Here is a 26717-nt window from a genome sequence, read left to right on the forward strand (position 1 = left end):
ATACGCGCCTGCCCCGTGACCTGCCACGGATAAACGCGCCTGTCAGTCGACCTGCCACGGCTATACTCGCCTGCCCCGCGACCTGCCACGGATAAACGCGTCTGCCCCGCGACCTGTATGCGGTTACGCCATCGGTGCTTAAAATGTATTGCGCGTATACATGAAATTGCGTGGTAGGTGTTAAATGTCGGTAGAAATATTTTTAAAATTCATAAAAAATAAAATGAAACTGTTTACTGCAAACTTCACCTGATTCTTGTTATACATGTTCCCAATTAAGTACAACTGCGGTGACTATCATGTTGTTTTACTGTTTTATTCTTTAATAATTATATGTCAAAGTCATAGACTACCTCACTAGACAGACATATTTTAAAAATTCATAAAAATATGAAATCAAATTGTTTTTTACAAACTCCACCTGATTCTTGTTCTATATCTCCCCAAGTGGTGATTTTCATGTTGTTTTTCTGTTTTATTCTTTAATAATTGTAAGTAGCGATAGTTCATTCGAAGTTTACTCAAGTGGAAGAATGTGACTAATAAACGTAGGCCTACTAGCACTATGCATTATATTTTTTAAAAAGTAGATTATCTTAATATCAAAACCTTACATTTTCTCTCGACTCAATGATAAATACATGTCTGACCGTTGGAACGAACCAAAAAAAAAAAAGACTAGAAAATTGCATTCATGACAATTTATGGTGATTTTCTTTCCGTTAGACCTTTGCCTACATTGACGCTGATGTATTATAGAGGAAGGCTCCCCTATTCCAAGATGGTGGCTCTATTGACGCATTCGTTCCAATGAACTGCCGTAGCCAAGGCGACATCAATATTTTTGCAGTAAAATATCCAAAAATCACTAGGCCAGTGTAACATATTTTGTTCACTTGAGTACTTACAATATCCCAAATGTTTTCAACTATTTGTAAATCGTGAGAAAACTGCAATTTTAACCAAGGCTCCGGGACGTGTGAGGAGTCACCTGTCAATTGCGTCATACCCGCGTTAACCCTCGGTCTGCTTCGGTTTCCGGTTTTATTTTGTAGAAACCATGGAAACATCAAAGACGCTTTAATATATTGCACGTTTTAATAGACATAATTATTTGTATTAACAGTAATACATAATTTTCTCCATCAAACAATACGTTTTAAAATTAATTCCATGCCATTTATCAACACAAGACATCCAATATTTAATATGATATTCTAAAATCGATCTATCTTACTGCAGTGTGCAACAGTGTCTCACAGCAGCTGCCGAGCGAACGCATAGAGTAACGTTATAACATAATTTTCAACACACTCAAATGTATCTAATAATAAACAGAGCTGTGTTACCTCCAAGCGGCAACCTCCCCCTTTCTCTCGTGAAGCCAATATGGAAGTAACTTAAACTGCGATTCATTGACTGGCCGCTAGGGACAGGCTCCAAAAGAGAGCAGAATCTCATAGAGTCCCATGTTAAATTGGCCAAGTTTATAGCAGAAAAAAACATGTTTACAAGTTGGTTCAAATTGTATTTTTTTTTATTTGCACACCCAACACTACTGGTTTTGGAGCATCTATATCTTAAAGAAACACCGTAGATTGACAGTAAACTTTTAGAACGTTCTGATGATAAAACTTATCTTCATTAATATTTTAGATAGTATCTAGATAGATAGCTCCTTTGCTTGCTAACATGGTCACGTCGAGCTAGGGGGGCGTGGTTTCAGCAACCAGTCATATCAGCTCAAACCACTTCCCCGCCTCTTTGCCCATTTTCAGTTATCCGGGAGTGACGTGCGGTGACGCGCAGCTAAGATGGCCGCGGCCTCATTTACGCTTCAAAACTGCTGTTCAGAACTCTATGGGTGACGTCACGGACGCTACGTCCATATTTTCTTCTATGGTTACCTCATACTCATGACCGGAAAAGCGGAAGCGGCGACTGTGTCATAATAAAAGTTCCGCTGCACGTAAGGCGTGTGATGTGTAATGAGAACATTTGGTTTAATCACCAAAACACAACAGTATGATGTTCTTTCTATTTAGTACTTTTAACAAACATTCAATAGTAAGCAATGAAATATACTTTTTTCAAATCACCCTTGTTGCTGAAATAATTACAGTAACACATGCTACAGATGACACATTAGAAAATACACTAACATTATCTAACTTATGTAACTGAATCCATATTGTTTGTAATAGTAGGCTATCCAGTGTTGTTATCAAAAGGCGTGATGAAGGTACACTTCATCAGGCCTTTTGATAACAAAAAAAAATGCTGGGTTATTTTAAACCCTTTTTATGATCTTTTGTGATATTAGTACTAAGAGTTTTGAAAATTGACCAATTGCTTGTGAAAATTGCATCAAAGCAATTTAAAAAAACTAATAACAGGAAGTACTGCACATTATTGGCGAGTATCCTCATAAGCACAGTCTCAAACAAGTTAAAAAGCCTTAAATGACCATAAAGAGTTGTGAGAACATCGAATGCAGGTCAGATCCACGTCATGTTTGTTAGGTCTTAATCTTAAAATTTCAACTTCATGTTTTCAGATGAAGAACAAATTTAAAGTTCTAAAATCAAACCTTAGAAATTTCGACAAGAAAACGTGGCCTTAAATTTTTAGAATAGTCAAACTGAGCATTTTAGTCAATCACAGAACTACTACAAGGCAATCTAGTTACCAATTTGTCAGTTACTTCATAGCTCCAATAACCACGTTCCTTAGAAGGGTTTCTCTTTCTTTCTTTTTCCATTCAAAAATACGGTCTCACTGACAGTCACTGCTGCTGATGGGTTTTGGACACAGCCATAGTCACTATGCTGCCTAAAGGTGGCCATAAATAGTAAAGCATATGCAAAGGTATCTTTTATTCTTAGTCTTAGGTAGTTTAAAAGATACCCAAACCAGAATGCTTGAGGAATGTTAATACCCTTAAAAACCCCTGAAGTGTTATCCGCTTATTAAACATAATATTTATTATTTTTTCCTCTATTCATCATCCTCAGCTGGAAGAGGAGCATGTTATCATGGAGCCAGCATTGAGTGGCGTGGCCATGGCCCCACAGGGTTTAAAGAGGAAGGCAGAGACTCCATTAGGTTCATCCCCTGAACCTGGACAAATTATGCAAGAGGAGCCCAGTGCTAAAGCATCTGTGAAGAGCAGAGTGAGTAATCCGAAATGAATATGCTTATGTTACGACACAGTTACAATTAGATCCATGTTACCATTAAAAAAAAAAGAAATATATAGCTTCATTTTGCACTGTAATGTTGTAGTGTACTGTAATGTTTTTCAACTTCTGTCAGTTTCCCACCCAGGAGGAGGAAGATATTGATATGGACACAGTTCATGACAGCCAGGCATTCATCTACCACCATCTGAACATGTTGGAGAGACCTTCAACTCCAGGCATGACGAGACAAATTGTTGGAAACATCTATTAAAGGGATAGTTCACCCAAAAATGAAAATTATCCCATGATTTACTCACCCTCAAGCTATTCTAGGTTTATATGACAATCTTCTTTCAGACGAACACAATCCAAGATATATTTAAAAATATTCTTAGTCCTCCAAGGTTTATAATGGTTGTGAATGGTAACCCACATTCTGAAGATAGAAAAAATGCATCCATCCATAAAAAACATTTAATCCATATGGCTCCAGGGGGTTAATGAAGGCCTTTTGAAGTGAAGGGATGTGTTTTTGTAAGAAAAATATCCATATATAAAACTTTATAAATTAAAATAACGAGCTTTCGGTAGACGACAACACGCAGAATGCGCAAGTTGACTTGCGCCAAATGAGTAACCTGTGACGCGTTGTATGATGCAGGATGTAGGAGTATCGTAAGCTTAGACGCCTCTCACGATTCAAACAAATACGGCTGGGCAACAAACTCAAGCTCCTCTTCTCTTTATATCAAAATCCTCTGACATTTCTCTTTGAAATTTCTCGTTTTATACTTATAATTTGTGACTAGTGTTTTGTTTTGCTCTCTACTCTTCGCCTCCACGTTCGTCATTGTGTCATTGCGTTCGGGTCAAAGGTTGCTCTTCCGCCCAAATTGACGTGCGCAATATGCGTACGGTCGTCTGCCAGAAGCTCATATATTTGAATTTATAACGTTTTATATATGGATATTTTTCTTACAAAAACACATCCCTTCACTTCAAAAGACCTTTATTAACCCCCTGGAGCCGTATGGATGACTTTTTGTTTTTTTTATGGATGGATGCATTTTTTCAGAATGTCTTAAGAATGTGGGTTACCATTCACAACCATTATAAACATGGACTAAGGATATTTTTAAATATATCTCGGATTGTGTTTGTCTGAAAATAAAATTGTCATATAAACCTAGGATGGCCCTCAAGGTTAGTAAATCATGGGATATTTTTCATTTTTGGGTGAACTATCCCTTTAAGTTGAATAAGTCTGATCTATAAGTCGATAGATATTAGCCCCTTTCACACATAGTCTTTACTGGTAAATTACCCTTTAGAAATCATATGTAAACAGGACCTTTTCAAAAATTACCGGACCGGAAAACTCAATCTGGTAATTTAGCGGCTTTAATGTGTTTTAATGTGTTGTTAACTTTTCTCTCACTATTCCATAGGGAAAGAACCATCTTCAGTAGAGCAAGCCATTTTGTCCATGCCAGGAACACCCATGCCCACATTGAGCAAAGACAGCACATCCTCCAAACATGGAGATCACCACCACCACCATCATCATCACCATGAGCACAAGAAGAAGAAGAAGAAGCACAAACACAAACATAAACACAAACACAAGCATGAGAATAAGGACAAAGATAAAGACAGAGATTCTCACGCTTTTAGTAACAGCCCTGCCAGTGGCCGCTCCATTCGTTCTCCATCTCTATCTGACTGACAGTGATGTCAGGCAGCAGTACTCCTGACCAACATTAAAATACACATTTTGAGCATTTGCTTCAAAAGGCTGGATTGTCATATCTCCCAATAGGTCAGTAGTTCATTCAAAAATGAAAATTCTTTCATTTAAATCAATGACAATGTTCATGCTGATTTAACTAATCCTTTTAATCATTTATTACTACTTGTTTACTACTATAATTTCTTATTAATACTTGTTTCCAGTCTCTGTAACAACCTAGCATGCAGAAAAAAAAAAGGAAAAATTTGTTCCGCAGTGTCATCTAACCACACATAACACTGACTGGTTTATGGCCTCTTGACAGCACACACAGATTCACTGACTCGCCACCCAGGACCACTGGGGTTAAGTCTGGCCGCTGTATCTCAAGATAAATGTAAACATTCTGAAAGTACTTTTATGAGGGAACATTTCACTCTGTGGGCTCTATGGTTAACTTACTGTGAGCAATCTTTTAAGTGGGAAATATATTCAAGGGTTAGCTGAATACTGTAAATGTAAGCAGTATTTTTCACTGGACTTCACTGTTCCTTTGAAAGTATAATAATTTAAGCCATAAGTAATTTCTACCAGTTTCACATCTACACCCCAGCCTGTTTTTATTTCACCATTGTAGGATTTTTATCATTCAGTACTGCAATTACGTTTTTTTTTTTATTCACTGATGTTTTGTTTGTTTTTTATATTGTATAAATCCATAAAGAGATTTTGTTAAATAAGCTTGTCTTTGTTTTTGTTGTCCAAAAAAAAAAAGAAATCAGTTTTGAAAAAAAAAAAAAAGGTTAAAATGTTATTGTCTTAATTATTTCACAGAAGAACATGGCTTGCCCATCTATGCATGTGGTGAGGAACTGGTCTTCCTAGTGAATGTTGCAAGCTTGTTGAAATTTGTGTTTGAGAAGCATGCTAGGAGTACCATGATATTAAGAACAAAATACAAAATTTAGCAAAGCTGAATTTCCTAGCTAGATAAAATGTCCCTGCCTGATCATTGTGTCCGTATGCAAAATGTATGTAGTTCACAATCAGTTTCTATTTTTTGATTTATTGTGGAATTTCACAATGTTTGTCAAAACATGTAAATCGGTATCCCGGATAATTACAGAAAGAAGTCCCATGTTCTGTTATGATTTACTTTCATGATTGTTTGGGGGCCTGTAGGCCATTATGATGTTGTTTTTTGTAAAACTATTATTTTTCCTTCAGATGTTTGCAATCATTTCTGACCTACTGTAACTACAAAACAATTTTGGGCCCAAAAATAACATGTTGAATACAAAACCAAACAGACAACTAGTAATGGTACAGTTTGAGAACCAATAAGGTAATATTATTCTTAATGTTCATTGCATTTATTGCAATTGTCTTTTTTTTACTCTCAATGTGGTCATAAAATGCATCATTAATTACTTAAGTGTTACCTAGTCACTGTGCAGGAACTACTAGTGATCAGGACCATTATTTTAAAGTGAAAAACATCTTTTTCACTTTAAAATAATGGTTAAGATCACTAGTAGTTCTTGAAGATTGTCCTTTTTTTACTCTCAACGTGGTCATAAAATGCATCACTAATTACTCAAGTACCTAGTCATTCTTCAAGAACTAGTGATCTGGACCATTATTTTAAAGTGAAAAAGATGTGTTTCACATGGTCCTGATCACTAGTAGTTCCTGCATAGTGACTAGGTAACACTTGAATAATTAGTGATGCATTTTATGACTATATTCAGAGTAAAAATGATGACTGATTACGTCTCAGACACATGCTAATGTTCTTTACAATTTGTCCGTTAGTTAATGGTTATTAATGATGGTAATTTCATTAGGTAATTATCGATTAGCTAATAAGAAACTATCTTCTTAATTTGATATTACTTACTGATTATTTAAGCTTGTTTTTATATTAGTTAATAGTAGCTGAAGTGTTAGTACTACTCATTAGTCCTGCATTACTTCCTGCATAGTTACTTATTAATTACGGACCATTATTCTAAAGTGTTTCCGAATTTGCGATGGACATTTTGAAAGTTGTCATTTAGTTTATAATTATTTGTCATTAAATTCAAGTGTAAGTAAAAAGTCTGCTTGATATTTTAATGCTAAGTGTTTTGGGGGCTGTTAAAAGGGGGAATGGGGTCTCTCAGTGTAATTCGTCAAAGGTTTGCCAGATGTGACGTTAGTTCATGTTTCCTGGTGTGTATTGGTTGAGGGTAAAGTAAACATGTGAATCTAGTGGCGTGGTCTGAGTACTCACTCAGTGTTGCAGTGAGTCAGGGACCAGACACACATCTACCATGCTGCAACTGAAATGGGTACGGTACGTTTTTGTGTTCTCTTTATAATGAGAGTTTATACATTTAGCGGACTTCTCTATTACATTTCATAGATATGATTAAATAATACGCATTGACCCTAAAGCATTAATGCTATTTTATTGTATAAAAGGTTCTTTTTTTTCTTTTCTTTGCATCGAAACTTTTGAAAGGTAGCTTTTTTGGCAGGTGAAAATATAAATACATTCCACTGCTTTGATTTGCTGTTTGAAACCCTCTTAATTTCTCTTGGTCGCAGACAAAGCAAAAAGTCTACGCTATTACATTATGCTATTTCTACCGTCCTTATTGGCCTATGTTGCTAGAAAAGTGAAATTAACTAACGGGCGTTTTAAATTTACACATTTCTGCAACCTCTACTACTACCTTTTACAGTCATAGTTAGAATGAGTCTGCTTTACTGCTATCTGTACCCATGTAATCTCCGTTATGTCTTCTCTCACGGTGTATTTGTACGCAGGTATTCTCCGTTATGTATCTTCTCTCGCGGCTCACTGTGTGTGAGGCTTATGTGGTCAGGCGGTCCGACAAAGCAGGATCATCAGATGAGTCTTTCTCTGGATGTAGGTTTATACTTCTTCAGAATTTATTTCATACATTATGTATATATATATATATATATATATATATATATATATATATATATATATATATATATATATATATATATATGGGCCTACATTATAGATTCGGTGGCCTTTGTATCTCCAGTAGCCTAAGTATCATGATATTAGCCTACTGTTAATATTGAACAATATAAATTTTAATGCAATCTTTGCTATAAATAACACCAAATGAACTCTAGGCATATTGAAGTCGATGAAAAATTGATTAAAAGTAGATTATGATCATTTGAGACATATTACAGCATTTTGATTCACCATACATCACCATTTTCCCTATGTCCCCTGACTTGTCTATACCCCATTTTACATTGTTTTAGTAATGATTCTCTCTAATGTATAGAGTTTTTTCAATTATTAAATTTAATTTAACAATTATATTAAAGTGTTTTAGCTTGTCCCTCGATTTATTGTCCACTGTTGTTTTGGACTACTTTCCCTTCTAATGAAAGTTGGAAAAATTAAATGATATATCATAGAGCAGTCATCACTTCTTTGGAGGGAAAACAAGTTGTGAAAGTGAGTGAGATCCTCTGTTATTTTAATTGTCTATTTTTACTAATTTCATCTCTCAAATTTGATGTGATCAACCTCAATATGTCCACTCTGTTAAAGGGAAGTATAAAGAAAAAGTTATTAGAAAAACATAACATTTTGAAAAATACATTTTTGAAAAAACATGCAGTTCTTTATTTGATAAACCTTTTATGTTAGCTTATTTTTGCTTAGACGGTGCAGTGGCTGATTTAGGTCCAAATTTTCACTCTGTAAACATTGTGGGCAGTGTGTATATAGTGATTGTAAAAGTAATTTATGTTAAAAATTAAAGTAGTGTATTTATTTATTTTTTTTTGTAATGTGTTACATATTATTTCCTATCAAAATCCAGTTCAAACTAAAGTAATATTGTAACTGGTTGTATGTGAGAGATAGGAAATCTTCCATCAATCCATTCTTTATACCACCTGTCCACCCTGTTATTACTTTTTCCACCTTGTTAAGCAGTTTTTTGTTGTTGTTGTTGTTGTTGTTGTTGTTTTTTTACAATAATTTCATAAAATCAGAAGAAAAAAAAACTAACAATTCAATGACAATTACAAATTTTTGGAGTGTCAATCATGTAGTACTTTAAAAGGTTAACAAAAATGTCTTTTAGGTGTTTGTATCTGAAAATGAAAAATGTAAAATGATGCGTTTGTGAGAAAGTAAGTACAGTTCATATATAATATATAGATATAATTAGTTTAATTTTCTAAACTTTATGATGTCCAAAAGGCACTGAAAACCAGGAATGGCCCAGATTCAATTTGTGATTGTATACTCAATATGTACTCAGTATTATTTATTTATTTACCGTGCCGTGTACCGTAAAAAATACACATGAAGTAATAAACAAAATTTCATGTTCAGTCACAGGAGTAGGGACCAAAAATGTCAGTGTTCTAATGTAGAAAAATCTGTTTCTATTAAAGTGGGTCACCCCCTCAAGGGTGCTGCCATACTGACATTACTTTTAGGTTGACTTGTTAAAAGCATGTATGTAATAGCTTCATGTGTCCAGCCCGTGTGAAATTAAAGAAGTTTTACTCAGGTTGGTTTTGCTGTGTTTTTTGGACAGCAGCGCTGTGTATTTGGTCTGTTTATGTAGTTAAGGCCAATTCAGCTGATGCCATTCTAAACATGTCAAGTTTCTGTAGGCTCGCTTATATAATTTAGTTGAGCTTGAACGAAAGGAAATCATTTGACCTTGCATTATCCAGTATTCAATGATTTATTGTTCATTCTGCAATTTCGTAGCGTCATTTGTTTGTTTAAATGTTCCCGTCGAAATGTATCAATGCCTTTTTTTTTTCTTTTTTTTTTTAAATCAAGCCTTCATGTCAGTCAGTTCACGTAGGCTAGTAGTAATGAGCCAGGAACATTTAATGAAACAGCCACTTTCTGTTGCTCTCTCAGCATGGTGATCGAAAATTAAGGAAATATTTGCTTTGCTCTACCTTAAGTCAATACTGAGATGTGCAGAGAACATTTCAGCTCCTTGACCCATTTTTGAAATTTTACAGGTGGGAATGATTGAACTGCACATGTTTTCAGCTTCAAAGCAGAGCAGTCTTTGCATATGCATAACAAACTTTTGATTTTGGTGGTGTATGTTTTTAGATCTAAAATGTCTCTTTAATCTTTATGTTCTATGTCTCTTCTTTTTTCTCTTTTGATCTTTATCCTCCCAAGTTCTCTCTGACCATCCTTTTAACAGCCTATCAGGTTCCTGCAAAAACAGGTGCTTTGAATTAGTGGAAGCAGAACCGCCAAACTGTCGCTGTGACAACCTGTGTAAAACATATGATACGTGTTGCTCAGACTTTGATGAGCACTGCCTGAAAACAGGTAAGTCCTATCTGCAAATTTTCTCTTTTCAGTTAGGAGATACACAGTGGGGTCCAAAGTCTGAGTCTTTATGATGTAAAATGAATTGGAACAATTTTAAATTTTGCACTATTTTGCATTATAGGTCAATAATGAAATAAGCAAATTTGTGACATTGACATACTTGTACAGATGGTCACGTTTCATTGCATCCATTGAAGCACACAATGGTCTTTGGAACATTCACAAATCATGCTGGATAACATGGATTATCAGGTTTTGCAAAGAAAAGAAATTCTCAAATTCATGATTTCACAAGTTCATGATTCTTAAAATGATGTATTTTTACTTTTGGACCCCGCTGTACTTTTTGTCTTTGTCTAAGGACAGGCTTATGTCAAATTACTTGTGCCAGGCTATACTGTAACAGTTTCCTTTAGTTTTGCATTCTGTTGATTTTGTTTACGAGAGATGTTTAATTTTTTGTGCTTTCAGCGGGAGGTTTTGAGTGCAGTAAAGAACGCTGTGGTGAAACTCGTAATGAGCAGCATGCCTGTCACTGCTCAGAGGACTGCATGGCCAAAGGAGACTGCTGCACTAACTACAGGTCTCTCTGCAAAGGTGGGAGGCTTTCAGAGAGTTTCTGCTAACTGGAAACACAAAAAATGACGTATTTAATTTCAATGTAATTAGCAGAAAGTTTAGTAGACCTGGATTAAGGTGGAGGAGACAGACCACTCACTTAATTTAAAAGTGCCATTCACATGTTGGCAAATACATTGCTGTGCTTTTTTAGTTATTTTAGTCAATTCCCATTATGCTCTTGGGCACTGTGTTTTCAAGATTTGCTCCAATGCACTGTAAACCTCAAATAAGTTGGCAAAACTCAAAAAATTTGAGGTAATCAGTTACATCAATTTTTTTTAAATTAAGTAACTAAGTAAGCAGAACTGGCAGATTTTAATTTTGTACTCATACATTTTTTAATTGATTTTAAATTAAAATATTTGAGTAAGCTAATTCATACATTTAACTTAAAATTATCATGTAATCTCAACTAGTGGAAATTTCAGCTATTTTTACTAGTGGAAACTTGGCTAGCCTTAATTCCGCCTAGCTAATTCAGCATTAGCATTAGCATAGCATAGCAAATGCTGAATGAGTACAGCAATATAGAACATATATCTGTTCTCAAACTAAGCTCATATTCCACTTGTCACCATGATGGTGAATCCCAGCCCAGTTTCAGTAAAATGTATGTGTCAAAATGAAAAGAAACAAGTTCATAAAAATCAAAACAATGAAACAATACAGATTATTTAAAATGTGTCAGCTTTGTGAACTCAAAAGAAAAAGAAAGTTCTAAATACTCATAAAAGTTAATCTGATTGAACTAACTTGTTTAATTTAAGTTTACTCTATTCAAACCAATTAATTATTTTGAGCATTAGAGTTTACAGTGTAAGGATTTGATATTTGTCAAACCAACTACAATTATAAAAAAGGTGGTGATGGGTGTGTTTCAGGTGCAACTGTAAAACAAGAGCACCATATTGCCTGGACATTAGACGTGTTTGCATATGTATGGATGTCACCTGGTGCTTCACTCACTGACTTCCTCTCTCTGTTAGGTGATGTTCCCTGGTTACAGGAAGAGTGTGAAGAGATTAAAAACCACGAGTGTCCTTCCGGGTGAGAGACACAGTTGTGATTTCAGTGACAAACATCACACTTCCCATTCATCCCGCCTTTTATATTCAACACTAGGTCAACAACACTCATATCTTCACAACTATAATTTACATACTAGAAGAAATTGAATTAGGACTGCTGGGTGGATTGCATGACAATTAATGTTAATGCATACACATTAAGTGTGATATTTTGAGCCTAAACATATGAATAGTGCCTAAGGAAGGCTGTTATAAAAAGAACATTAAAATAAAAGACCACTTGTCCACTACAAATAAGGAAAACTTTTAGCAACAAATCCTAATTTCATTTTGTTTGTATTTGGTGTACTAATACTTCTACTTATCTAGGTTTGTTCGGCCCCCTGTCATCATGTTGTCTGTTGATGGATTTCGTGCATCTTACACGAACAGAGGAAGCACAGTGATCCCCAATATCGAGAAACTCAGTAAGAACTATGTCTTTTCATTAAAATCAACAAACCGAATATATAAATAAACACTGACTAAACTGTCAATCAGTTAAAAATTATGAAATGTATTACACAATATACAGATTTACTAATCAAATTATTCCAATTACTTGTATATATTAAAATTTCCTAAGGAAAAAAAGCCCCCAAATGAAGATTTTTATAAAGCTAAGATATTGTTTTGTCTTGTTTTGTTTAAATCTTTGAACATTAGGCAAATCACAATTTGATCCAAATTGGTTTTTATTCATATCAGATTCTAGGTCACAATCCTATTCCAAAACAATATTCCAACGATATGTCTGTTTGTTTTTTTTCTTAACTTATTTAAAATTGAAATTGCTCAAGAGTACGCATTATGTGAGTTGCCACTAACTGGTAATAGCATATAGTAATGAACATCCAGTGCATCACAGGCCATTGCACAGGTCACTCTTTCTGCTTGAAACCATACATCAAGTGCCCTCAACATCAAGCTAAAGCCCATGTTATCCACAACAGATGGGTGAACATCTTAGGGGTCATTTCTATGTTCCCAGTGTCTTATGCTCCCCAGATTTGTATGGCACATAAAAACATGTGAAAAAAGGTCCTTTGTTCCCAGGGTGTTCATAATTATAATTTTAATAGACTTTAATAATTATAATTTAATAGATAAAACACTGTAAAATACTGCTATGGTAAAAACCTGTTAATTGTTTAACGGCAAGTTTCCTTACTATATATTGAAAAACTGTAATACATCTAACAGGACATTTTACGTAATAAAAATACTGTTAAATGTACAGATTTTCTAAGAAATCTTATAATCTATAGTGAAAAAAAAATTAAACTGACATTCTCACAATTCTCTGCGTGACACTTTACATTTGATGGTATTTTGTTTAAATAATTGTTTCTTGTTAATTTTTGTTATTAATTCCATACATTAGGGTTTTATGGTACATCTTAATAATGTTTATTGCATTATTTTAGTGCCATGTGTGTTACCATGGTGTTGTTTTGTATTTGTATGTATGACACTGTGCACCTTCTATTAGTGATGGGAAGTTCGGATCATTTTACTTTCTTGGATCTTTGAGTCTTGTTCAGCAAAATGAACAAATCTTTTTTACAAGTCATTTCATTCATTTTGTTCATTTCAGCAGAATATAATTAAAATGTTACATGTTAATAGCTAAATACCCAACACATCAACACCCAAATGTTGATCACATTTAGAATAAGAAAAAATTATAACACAGCCAGGGCCAAATTATGAGAAATAGAAATGATTAATTCATTGCTAATCAGTCTGTTAGGTTAGTTCACCTCACCTCCCGATCTGAGTAGTTTTTTGTCATGTCACATCCCTATAGACTGAAGCTATGTAGTCTATACCAGAAACAGAAATTATTTGTTCATCTCCCAAGTTTTTGGGTCTGAGTTGTTTATTCATCACGAGTTATGAAAAAGAACCATCATGACAAAAATTCACAAATTAATAAATTGTAAGAAATTTGAGACCAGAAACGCATCACCTGACTGTGAAAGTAAAAAAAAAAACAACAACAACTACGCAATTGTTTGTAAGGAAGGTTGAGAATTATTAAGGAATTTCTGTATCCAATACAGCTATCATATGACAAAAGAACGAATGACTCAGACCTGAAGACTCTGAGGTGAACTAATCATTTCTGTTTCCGATACAGGCCTGTCACAGGAAAGTGCTTGCAACCACAGCTGCCTTTTTTCTTTTTTCTTTTTTTTACTGTAAATTTTACAGGTTTATTTTTTATGGTGTTAGAATCTGAAAACAATTTCCAAGCTCTGTTTTTGCTTAATATGACATGGGTTATCATGGGAACTTGTCAAAGGGGTTTTCTGTTCCCCGGCACTGCCGTATGGCTCAATATAATAGGCCTTGACTTGAGGGAACTAAACATAATGGTTAGAAGAACAAATCACAAAAGATCATAGCTTCATTAGGTTAGGGTTAGAAGTTTATAAAGTTGATAGGACCCTGGGAAAATGAGTCTCAGCCTTTTAAAAAAGTTTACTTAATGTGTGTTAACTGACCATTGAACTGGGAAAAACAGAACCCTGGGATCATAAGACCCTTTTTCATGTGTTCAATATGTACCATATAAATCTGGGGAACATAGGACCCTGTATTATTTGTATAGAGCTTTTCACAATATATTGTGTCCAAGCAGCATTACATAAAATCATAATTTCAATGTTTATAATATCTTAATATCATCATACCGTATAGTTGCAATTAGCAGAGTAGAGCTGGGCGATAATATAGTTTACATTTTGCAATGATACAAGCAATCAAGCATTTAAGATTAGAATATATATTGCTTTGCATTAGTGTACTGTATGTATGCGGATAAAGCTGGATATAGTCAAGTCACCTGTATTTATATAGCGCTGTTTACAATACAGATTGTTTCAAAGCAGCTTTACAGTGATAACAGGAAAATGATTCAATGATGCAAACAGCTCTAAAAGAAAATAGTGTCACTGTTCTGCTGAAATCATTTTTGTGTTGATTCAGTTCCATTGTAAAGATCATCAATTATTAAATTAGAGCAGTTCTGCAGAAAGCAGTAATGTTGTCGTTCAGCTCAGTTCAGTTCTCATCCAACAGTGTCAGGATACAAATATGTTCAACTTTATATAAAGAGCTACGTGATAATGTAGTTTATATTTTATGACGATATAAACAATCACAAAATTACATTTAAACTAATATATATATATATATATATATATATATATATATATATATATATATATATATATATATATATATATATATATAATATAACGGGTGATGGTTGTGGCAGAGACGACTTAAATGGACTTCAACAAATAGGGTATCTTTTTTAAGGAAGGAGAAGTAACACAACCAAAACACATTTACTAACAATAAGAACAGACAAGGAGTGCTGGGAGTGAGTCCATTATAAAGGGTGTGCAGATGATGAAGTCCAGGTGCAGGTGATGAGTGATGATGGGGAGATGACGAGGAAGTGAGTGCAGGTGTGGAAACAAGGAGGATGATGGGAAATGGAGTCCAGGACAGGAGGGAACTGTGACATTACTTCCCCCTCCCTGTAGGCGCGGCCTCGCGCCATTGATGGAACAACCAGGGAGGTCAGGGTGGGCACCCTGGAGACCTTCACACAGGTGCGGGGAGAGGTGCAGATGGGTACGGAGGTCTCCAGAGCGGGTCTAGGAGCTCGGGCGGCCATGGCGGGTCAGAGGCCTGCTGGAGCTGGCCAGCGGAGAACTGGAGCTGGCCCTTGGAGAACTGGCGCTGGCTCATGGAGAACTGGAGCGGGCTCGTGGGGAACTGGAGTGGGCTTGTGGGGAACTGGAACGGGCTCTTGGAGAACTGGAGCGGGCCCTTGGAGAACTGGCGCTTGCTCATGGAGAACTAGAGCTGGCTCGTGGAGAATTAGAGCAGGCTCGTGGAGAACTAGTTCCGTCCAGGTCCGTCCAAGTCAATGAGCCAATTGGCCTCCCTTGGTGAGGACTCAGGCTGGGCGGCAGGCTTCACTGGAGGCTCTGGTGAGGCAGCGGCCATCCTCTTAGGACGTCTGGGCCTCGCGGTGGACCTCCTTTTGGGCGGTTTGGGCTTAGGGTCAGGCAGGGGAATACCCACTGGAGGGGTATGTGGAGGAGACTGGAGGTTGGTGAACTGACCAGGCCGCATGTTTTTCTGAGGGGGCCGGACAAGGAAGATACGTTTTTTTTTTAACCTCTTCAATTTCAAACTCGGAACCATTTAGAAGGAGAATCAGATTAATAGACTCGACTAGGGAGAAGAGACAGGCAGGTTCAATATAACGGATTGTATCCTTGTCCAGACCCCTCAGAAAACAGGAGTTAAGTATAGCATCTGGCCAGCTCACATTGCAAGGAAGCTCAGCAAATTCCGGCGACCGTCCTGCCTGAGTGTCCAAAGATGGTCCTCCACTGTGGGTCTTTGTTTGCGACTCTTTGGGGGACCGGGACTAGGAAGAGACCCATGCTATTTACAGAAGTCCTGTAAATAGCATGGGTCTGTTCTTCTGTTACGGGTGATGGTTGTGGCAGAGACTAGGCTTCAACGACTTCAACAAATAGTGTATCTTTTTTAACGAAGGAGAAGTAACATAACCAAAACACATTTACTAACAATAAGAACAGACAAGCATGTCAAGACATGTCAATTTTGAGGTTGTGAGGGATAGACTACAATTTAAAATAACTGTGTACTATTTAAATATATTTGACAAAGTAATTTATTCCTGTGATGCAAAGCTGAATTTTCAGCATTGTTACTCCAGTCTTCAGTGTCACATGATCCTTCAGAAATCATTCTAATATGCTGATTTGCTGCTCAATAAACATTTATGATTATTTTCAATGTTGAAAACAGTTGTGTACTTTTTTTTTCAGGATTCCTTGATGAATAGAAAGTTCAAAAGAACAGCATTTATCTGAAATACAAAGCTTCTGTAGCATTATACACAACCATTCAAAAGTTTGGGGTCAGTAAGAATTTTTATTTTTATTTTTTTGAAAAGAAATTAAAGAAATGAATACTTTTATTCAGCAAGGATGCATTAAATCAATCAAAAGTGACAGTAAAGACATTTATAATGTTACAAAAGATTAGATTTCAGATAAACACTGTTCTTTTGAACTTTCTATTCATCAAATAATCCTGAAAAAAAATATTGTACACAAATATTTTGTACAATTGTACACATTAAATGTTTCTTGAGCAGCAGATCAGCATATTAGAATGATTTCTGAAGGATCATGTGACACTGAAGACTGGAGTAATGATGCTGAAAATTCAGCTTTGCCATCACAGGAATAAATTACTTTGTGAAATATATTCAAATAGAAAACAGTTATTTTAAATTGTAATAATATTTCACAATATTACTGTTTTTACTGTATTTTTAATTAAATAAATGTAGCCTTGGTGAGCAGACGAAACTTCTTTTAAAAACATTAAAAATCTTAGTGGTTCCAAACTTTTGGACTGTACTATATATATATATATATATATATATATATATATATATATATATATATATATATATATATATATATATATATATATATATATATATATATATATATATATATATACACAAACCCGATTCCAAAAAAGTTGGGACACTGTACAAACTGTGAATAAAAATGGAATGCAATAATTTACAAATCTTATAAACTTATATTTTATTCACAATAGAATACAGATAACATATCAAATGTTGAAAGTGAGACATTTTGAAATGTTATGCCACATATTGGCTAATTTTGGATTTCATGCGAGCTACACATTCCAAAAAAATTGAGACAGGTAGCAATAAGAGGCCGGAAAAGTTAAATGTACATATAAGGAACAGCTGGAGGAAAAATAAGATGACTTTAAATTTCATGGCATCAACACATCTCAAAAAAGTTGGGACAAGGCCATGTTTATCACTGTGTGGCATCCCCTCTTCTTTTTATAACAGTCTGCAAACATCTGGGGACTGAGGAGACAAGTTTCTCAAGTTTAGGAATAGGAATGTTGTCCCTTCTTGTCTAATACAGGCTTCTAGTTGCTCAACCATCGTAGGTCTTCTTTGTCACATCTTCCTCTTTATGATGTGCCAAATGTTTTCTATTGGTGAAAGATCTGGACTGCAGGCTGGCCATTTCAGTACCCAGATCCTTCTTCTACGCAGCCATGATGTTGTAATTGATGCAGTATGTGGTCTGGCATTGTCATGTTGGAAAATGCAAGGTCTTCCCTGAAAGACACGACATCTGGATGGGAGCATATGTTGTTCTAGAACTTGGATATACCTTTCAGTATTGATGGTGCCTTTTCAGATGTGTAAGCTGCCCATGCCACACGCACTCATGCAACCCCATACCATCAGAGATGCAGGCTTCTGAACTGAGCGCTGATAACAACTTGGGTTGTCCTTGTCCTCTTTAGTCCGGATGACATGGCGTCCCATTTTTCCAAAAAGAACTTCAAATTTTGATTCGTCTGACCACAGAACAGTTTTCCACTTTGCCACAGTCCATTTTAAATGAGCCTTGGCCAAGAGAAAATGCCTGCGCTTCTGGATCATGTTTAGATATGTTTTTTTTTTTTACCTATAGAGTTTTAGCCGGCAACGGCGAATGGCACGGTGGATTGTGTTCACTGACAATGTTTTCTGGAAGTATTCCTGAGCCATGTTGTGATTTCCATTACAGTAGCATTCCTGTATGTGATGCAGTGCCGTCTAAGTGCCCGAAGATCACGGGCATCTAGTATGGTTTTCCAGCCTTGACCCTTACGCACAGAGATTGTTCCAGATTCTCTGCATCTCTGGATGATATTATGCACTGTAGATGATGATAACTTCAAACTCTTTACAATTTGTCTCTGAGAATCTCCTTTCTGATATTGCTCCACTATTTTTTGCCGCAGCATTGGGGGAATTGGTGATCCTCTGCCCATCTTGACTTCTGAGAGACACTGCCACTCTGAGAGGCTCTTTTTATTCCCAATCATGTTGCCAATTGACCTAATAAGTTGCAAATTGGTCCTCCAGCTGTTCCTTATATGTACATTTAACTTTTTCGGCCTCTTATTGCTACCTGTCCCAACTTTTTTGGAACGTGTAGCTCTCATGAAATCCAAAATGAGCCAATATTTGGTATGACATTTAAAAATGTCTCACTTTCAACATTTGATATGTTATCTATATTATATTGTGAATAAAATATAGTTTATGAGATTTGTAAATTATTGCATTATTCACAATTTGTACAGTGTCCCAACTTTTTTGGAATCGGGTTTATATATATATATATATATATGTACTAAATTTAGTACTGTATATATGTACTAAATTAATACCTTTGATTGAGATTTCTAAAATGACTTGTCATATCTCTTTTAGGATCATGTGGAACCCATGCACCATACATGAGACCTATGTACCCCACCAAAACCTACCCGAATTTGTATACAATTGCAACGGTATGTATTAATGTTGTGTACCCTCTGTTACATTTGCTCATAAGTTTGCAGAATCTGCAAGATATTTATCTTTTTTTTTTCTTCTTTTTTTTTTTTCATTTTTATGGTACCTTTGTCTAATGATAAGATTCAAATTCTACAAGGGGGATGTAAACTTATGAGCACAACTTTATATTATAATATTATTTCTGTTGCATCTTAATTTTTGATTTAAACATTTTTCTTTGCTTTAGGGGCTTTATCCTGAGTCACATGGAATTGTGGGTAATTCCATGCATGACCCTGGCTTTGATGCTAACTTTAACTTCCGTGGGAAAGAAAAGCTCAACCATCGATGGTGGGGAGGACAACCTGTGAGTTGCCCTTTCATATTTTTTTAAAGGGATAGTTCATCCAAAAATGAAATTCTGTCATCATTTACTCGCATTGTTACATAAGAACCATGAAAGAATTTGTGCACTATATTCCAATTCTTTTGGAGTTGTATGACAGCTTTATGTGACAAACAGGCTGAAACTGAAAGTTTGTTTTTACAAAGTGACCTCACCAACTACTGGCCTGGCATGCATAATACAGTGTTTTTAGTCTTCAACTATCAAAGGTCAGTCCAGTCATGTACATATGTGTAGACTACTTTAGTCATATTCATGTCCCCATTTTAAACAGTGAACCCTTGTCTTAGAACTAGTACCTCACTGGCACAGTTTTATGGAACAGCAAGCAGTGGAATCATGTGCATAATGTCAGTGATCTTTTTAGATCTGTGATCATGTGCAAGCTACATGAAGAAAAACGGGGACATCTCCAACACATATGTCAGCTATTAGCCCAACAGCTGGAATCAATTCTTAGTTTTCACTGAACTTTATTTCTTCTGGCTGATTCTAGACACCACTGACTGAGCTGTGACGGTAAATGAGGCCATCATGGATGAAACTTACATAGTCTCATCACTGCAGTTTGAAAAGTTTTGCCAAAAACTTGTGAAAATTACCCAACACATAGAACAGTTGTCTCTCATTTGTGAATTGTGGTCCCTAAACTTAGTTTTTTCTCCAGTGATCTATCAGATTGTCTGATGTATGGAATGAGAGACAGTAGTACAACATATATTTTCTCTGATAACACTTTTTCTTCGATTTCTAGATCTGGATAACAGCAGTGAAACAGGGAGTAAAGGCTGGTACGTTTTTCTGGCCAGTGTAAGTCAACATGATCCAAACTCAAATGCAAACAATGTCTTTTTGATGGTCATTTGTAACTTTTACATTTGTAACTATTCTATAACATGCCTAATTAAATAACTCATTCCATATTGTTTATGTTATGGACATGAGTGATACCTCAAATCATGTGACTTGTTGAGGAGAGGTTTGCAGTCTCATAATTTCAGCCTGATGAAATTTTAAACAGCAGAAAGAATTCCATACACTTACAATGAACACAGGATTTATCATGCGGGACCATAATGTCATAGAGACTTAGATCCTAGGTGGACCTATGTGGGCACGTTGTGGGCCAGTAAAACAAACATCAAACATCACCATAGAAACCACAAATCAATGGCATGTAGAGTTTTGCACAGGCAAGCACCACTCACATTTTCTTGAAAGGACATGAAAATTACAACTGAATTGTACAAGTAAAATTTCACACGACATAGGAAATCACATGCATGTTTTTGTTCTTTGTGCTCTCTGGCACGTCCTAGGCTTTCCTAGGAATGAAACACAAAGCTCTCCTTATCTGCACTCACTGAGGGCTTTCAGACTGCATTTTTTTCACTCAGGCATAGAAAGAGACAGCTTGAACTGTTTTGCTAGCAATTTGTGAGAAAAAGTCCTATATACAGAAATCAAGGCCCTGCATACTTTAGATGCATACTGCCTGCATACTGAAATCAGCAAATTGGAAGGGCAAAGCTGTTTTTCAGAGCTACTTCCTTTGGCCTCAAAGCTGGAGGAAATTAAATTGGCTATTCTTATCTAAGCCAATAGGATGAGGGAGCCTGAGCTTAGTGCGTACATTTACCTAATGTTGATACAACTGGACAGGAGGTCAGGATAAGTGGAGGTCAGGATGAGTGGAGGTGGTAGTGGGGAAAAGGTTTCCCGTAGAGACTGACTGAAATAATCTTTCTTGCTTCCTTGTCCTCTGATACCCTAAATAAACTCTACATTCATATGTGCTGTTCAGGCCTCAAACTAAGAAACAAAGGACTGCCAAATTAATTGCCCAGCTGACAGCTCTGAGAAAAATTCAGCAATATATGCTTTAAATTTCCCTGAATATGTTGACTGAAGTATTTTAAAGGGCTGTTTTTGTGCATGTTCTGTCTTTATGTAGTATGTATGTGTTTGCACCAATTTTGATGTGTGGTTTATTAACAGTGGCATTCCATTGGAAAGAAGAGTTCTGACTATGTTGCAATGGCTTCACCTTCCTGATGCGGAGAGGTCAGTATGTACTATTTATTGTAAACACCCCCCTAAATGCTTTGTTAACATTAATTTTTGGTTTAGCATTTTATTTAAAATTTTTATAATCTCCTCAAAACTCCCTCCAATCATTACTTTTTCACTCCACAAAGTTCAGTTCCCTGTATTTTATAATGAATGGGAGATGCAACATTGACTTATATAGTTCTCTTTGGGTTCACTATGTGGTTATCTCAACAGTCACATTATTAGTTTTTAGTTGCTTTAATGTTAGACTTAATCTTAATCTTAGACTTAAACTAATGTTTGCCTTATAGTAACTGAGGCCTTGTAGATAGTACTATTTACTAGTACTATATACTATTTGTTTTTTGTATTTTTGTGTTTGTTTTTGTTTTTTGGGGGTTAAAAGGTAACAGATGTCCGTGTTTTTGCAGGCCATATGTTTATGCAATGCATTCTGAACAGCTAGATACCTATGGCCACAAACTAGGACCCCATAGCACCGAGGTAAGCAGAGTGTACAGGAATCATATAGTTCAGGAGATCAGTTGTTTGACTTTGTCTCTTTCAACAGCTTCAGTCACACACATATTTCATCTAAACATATATATATAGTCGTGTTGCAAATGTAGCGGTAATTGCAAACAAACTCTCAGCCCAAATACAGACTTACTGCAAACACTGCTTACATTCACTAACCATAATGTGTCAATTCAAACTTTCCTCAAGTAAGTTTGAAGTCTGTTGATGTTTCACCTTGAGCAATATACTAATGTTGCTTCATTCTACAGCTTGATGGTGCACTGAGGGAGATTGATAAGGTGATTGGTCAGCTGATGAATGGCCTGAAACAGATGAAACTGCACCATTGTGTCAATATCATCTTGGTTGGAGACCATGGTACTACATTTAGAAGTCTTGGTTTGGAGTTTCTAGTGATGGTACCATTTTTTTCTGCATATCAATTATAAATGTTTTTTCTTCTTCAGGCATGGAGGAAGCTCATTGTGACCACACAGAGTTCCTTAGCTCTTACATGTCCAACACAGAGGACATCATCCTAATTCCTGGCTCTCTGGGAAGAATCAGAGCCCGAAATCCAAACAACTCTAAATGTTAGTAATTAAAAAGCAGAATGAGAATTATAGCCTGTTCTGGGCTAGTTGCATCAGAAATCACAGATTTTTTCTTGTAAATATATCCTTAGTGTCTGAACAAACTGGGTACAACCACACCGAAACAGTCTAAGTGGGGGAAAAAAAAAATTCTCCTAACATCTTTTTTACACATTTTGTTACAAGTTTGTGTTTTGTTTTAAGTCAATATGAAATCAAAATTAATTATCAACACACATTAGTCCTTAAAAAATGTTTCCCTAATTTTTATAATAGCTTACTGTGCCTAAATTACTTTCCTTTTTGGCTGATGTCCCCAAGGCTGTGTGGGCTATTGGTTGATGTTAATGAAATGTCACATTACAAGAGAAAATTCGATTGAGAGCATGTGACTTAGTGAGGAAACTGGAATAGATTATAATTCTAGGAATTATTTCATTTTAAAAACAATTACATTTTTTTTCTCTATTTTCTTCTCTCTAGATGATGCAAAAGCAGTTGTAGCAAACCTTACAGTGAGTGACATTCTTTAAAATGCTTTATAACGATATACTTACTGTATCTTTATATCATACTAATACTTTACTAAGCCTTTTATAAGAAACCATAACATTTTAAACAAGCTTTACAGTGAGCCCAAAATGTGACACTTTCTGGTTGTCAAAATTAGTAAGACTTGTCCTTAGTTAACGTAATGACCTAAAACTGTGGTTACTCTCCTGCCACACTTTTGTGAACTTGAGGGGAACTTACTTTATTCAACCACTAAAAAGTTGGTTAAAAAACTAAAGTTAGTCCTGAGGAAATTCCAGCATTATTTGTGTGACTTTAGTCTCCATAGTCTCTAAATACCTTTTGGGACCACTGTATATTGATTATTTGAACGGTTTAAACTAAAATGTACTTGGGATATTTTGGTAAAGAATGCACTGTTCTACATTACCAAACATGAAACTTGGTTCTCCTACAGTGTAAAAAGCCAGACCAGCACTTCAAACCATACTTGAAGCAGCACCTTCCCAAACGATTGCACTATGCCAACAACCACAGAATCGAGGAGATTCACTTGATGGTTGAGAGGAAATGGCACATTGCACGGTAAATAACCTAACACATAATTAAATATCAGTCTTCATCATTAAAATGAATAAGTTTGTGAATGTTTCTTAAGAGATGCTCAAAGAAAAAAATTCTTAAAGGATAAGTTTACTTTCAAATGAAAATTAGCCCAAGCTTTACTCATCCTAGGTGTATATGACTTTCTTCTTTCTGATGAACACAGTCGGAGATGCACTATATTGCCAAAAGTTTTGGGATGCCTGCCTTTACGTGCACATACATTTTAATGACATCCCATTCTTAATCAGTAGGGTTTAATATGGAGTTAACAGCCACCCTTTACAGCTATAACAGCCTCAACTCTTCTGGGAAGGCTTTCCACAAGTTTTAGGAGTGTGTTTATGGGAATTGTTGACCATTCTTCTAAAAGCGCATTTGTGAGGTCAGGCACTGATGTTGGACAAGAAGGCCTGGCTCGCAGTCTCCGCTCTAATTCATCCCAAAGGTGTTCTATCAGGTTGAGGTCAGGACTCTGTGCAGGCCAGTCAAGTTCCTCCACACCAAACTCGCTCATCCATGTCTTTATCCATGGCCTTGCTTTGTGCACTGCTGTGCAGTCATGTTGGAACAGGAAGGGGCCATCCCCAAACTGTTCCCACAAAGTTGGGAGCATGAAATTGTCCAAAATGTCTTGGTATGCTGAAGCATTAAGATTTCCTTTCATTGGAACTAAGGGCCAAGCCCAACCCCTGAAAAACAACCCCACACCATAGTCCCCCCTCCACCAAACTTGCAAGTACCATTCTCCTGGCAATCACCAAACCAAGACTCGTCCATCAGATTGCCAGACAGAGAAGCGTGATTTGTCACTCCAGAGAACATGTCTCCACTGCTCTAGAGTCCAATGGCGGCGTGTTTTACACCACTGCATCTGACGTTTTGCATTGCACTTGGTGATGTAAGGCTTGGATGCAACTGCTCGGCCATGGAAACCCATTCCATGAAGCTCTCTATGCACTGTTCTTTAGCTAATCTGAAGGCCACACGAAGTTTGGAGGTCTGTAGCTATTGACTCTGCAGAAAGTTGGTGACTTCTGCGCACTGTGCACCTCAGCATGCACTGACACCGCTCTGTGATTTTATTTTACATGGCCGACCACTTCGTGGCATTCTTTCACAAATATTTGCGGAAGCAGTCTGCATGCCTAGGTGCTTGATTTTATACACCTGTGGCCATGGAAGTGACTGTAACACCTGAATTCAATGATTTGGAGGGGTGTCCCAATACTTTTGGCAATATAGTGTATATTAATAAATATCCTGATGCATCCGAGCTTTATAATGGCAGGGGTCACGAGTATGAATGTGCTTCCATCCACATCCATCCATCATAAACGTGTACTCCACACAGCTCCGGGGGGTTAATAAAGGCCTTCTGAAGTCAATTGATGTGTTTGTGTAAAAAAAAAAAAAAAAATCCATATTTAACAAGTTATTAAGTAAAATATCTAGCTTCCGCCAGACTGCCTTCCGTATTCAATGTATGAAGAAAGTGTAAAACTCTTGCAGTACAAAAAGCTGGGTACTGACATTTAATAACATTAATCTGGATTGATAAATACTATTGTTTATTCTTAGTTCATAATGCCTAATGAATTAATCAATTGAGCCTTATTGTAACATGTTACCATGTTACAAGTATTAACCTCACTAAGTGTTCTTAGATTTGAACTATAAAATAGGCTTAATTCAAAATATATTCTCTGAAAACAAGTATTAATATCTTTCAGTTTTGCTTGTAATGTAATTACATATATTTCACTGGTGGAAAGCAAGACAAAAATACTGATAGAAGATATTTTTGCTGTGTATTATGCTGCTCAGTTGAAGTACCTTTTTATTTTAGCCCTTAACTTCAGACACTTAAAAGCACACCATAATGCATTCATTTCCAACTTAAATGAAAAGCTGTGAACTCTTAAACAGAAAATCAATGAGGTCACTGAAATTACCCAGAGGTTTACAACACTTCCACCATAGATGAGGATGCAGAAACAGAGAGGCTGGTCCAGAGACAGTTCCTCACAGCCGGGTTGGGACACCCTCCTTCGTTTGCTTTGGCTGACACTAGAGCCCTAATGAAAGAAAGCTTTCAGGCAGACTGGTAGAGATATAGTCCTGTCTAATCGGTGGCACCAGAGTCGTGAAGTGAACTACTTCATATGGCAGTCTCACCTGGCCTGTAGGTCCTTGCATGAAGCAGACAGTTAAATCAACTACTCAGGTTTTACAAAATGAAATGGAATATTTATGAGCAGTTATCTTGTTATTTAAAGATGCTGCATGCTTTGGTGACTTAGACATATTACTGGAATCTCTGGATTTAACACAGTGTCTGATTTCCACTGATTAAAAATGGACATTTTACAGCACAGTGATTACTGAGGTTAAGTGAGCTTCAGTCGAGCCATTTGGCTCTAGCACAGCTTCACTCAGCATGTTCAGTGATTTTCTAAATACTGATTTGTGCTAGGGAATTTAAACACTGGACTTTTATGTTCAGTATTCATGTTAATGTATGTAAGCATGGCATCTGCAACATTATCAAGTGATAGACTTGTGACCCACAAATAAATAAATATTTAGACAAATTCTTATGTGGTGG

General features: G+C 36.1%; 2 protein-coding genes across 4 annotated transcripts in view; both read left to right on the forward strand.

Annotated features, from left to right (window-relative positions):
• LOC125244230 (transcription initiation factor TFIID subunit 2) overlaps positions 1–5651 on the forward strand; it is a gene marked incomplete at its 5' end in the record, with an annotated part of 45768 nt that extends 40117 nt beyond the window's left edge. The window contains 3 exons of the mRNA XM_048154280.1: positions 3015–3173; positions 3328–3418; positions 4631–5651. Coding sequence (XP_048010237.1) covers positions 3015–3173; positions 3328–3418; positions 4631–4908 — 528 coding nt within the window. The remainder of the gene's footprint in view (positions 1–3014; positions 3174–3327; positions 3419–4630) is intronic.
• A 150-nt stretch (positions 5652–5801) lies between these two features.
• The window catches only part of enpp2 (ectonucleotide pyrophosphatase/phosphodiesterase 2), a 34135-nt gene continuing 13219 nt past the window's right edge, over positions 5802–26717 (forward strand). For 2 of the 3 annotated variants that reach the window (XM_048154277.1, XM_048154279.1), the window contains exons 1-15: positions 5802–7244; positions 7726–7828; positions 10121–10276; positions 10751–10876; positions 11887–11947; positions 12298–12395; positions 19358–19437; positions 19671–19790; positions 20584–20639; positions 21828–21893; positions 22313–22385; positions 22670–22778; positions 22868–22993; positions 23477–23508; positions 23964–24091. In XM_048154277.1, the coding sequence (XP_048010234.1) occupies positions 7227–7244; positions 7726–7828; positions 10121–10276; positions 10751–10876; positions 11887–11947; positions 12298–12395; positions 19358–19437; positions 19671–19790; positions 20584–20639; positions 21828–21893; positions 22313–22385; positions 22670–22778; positions 22868–22993; positions 23477–23508; positions 23964–24091 (1352 nt within the window). In that variant the 5' untranslated portion in view covers positions 5802–7226. Of the gene's footprint in view, positions 7250–7725; positions 7829–10120; positions 10277–10750; positions 10877–11886; positions 11948–12297; positions 12396–19357; positions 19438–19670; positions 19791–20583; positions 20640–21827; positions 21894–22312; positions 22386–22669; positions 22779–22867; positions 22994–23476; positions 23509–23963; positions 24092–26717 lie in introns of all 3 variants that reach the window. The other variant, XM_048154278.1, reaches the window with a different exon arrangement.

The sequence above is a fragment of the Megalobrama amblycephala genome, linkage group LG13, assembly GCF_018812025.1.
Source record: "Megalobrama amblycephala isolate DHTTF-2021 linkage group LG13, ASM1881202v1, whole genome shotgun sequence".
Classification (NCBI taxonomy): Eukaryota; Metazoa; Chordata; class Actinopteri; order Cypriniformes; family Xenocyprididae; genus Megalobrama; species Megalobrama amblycephala.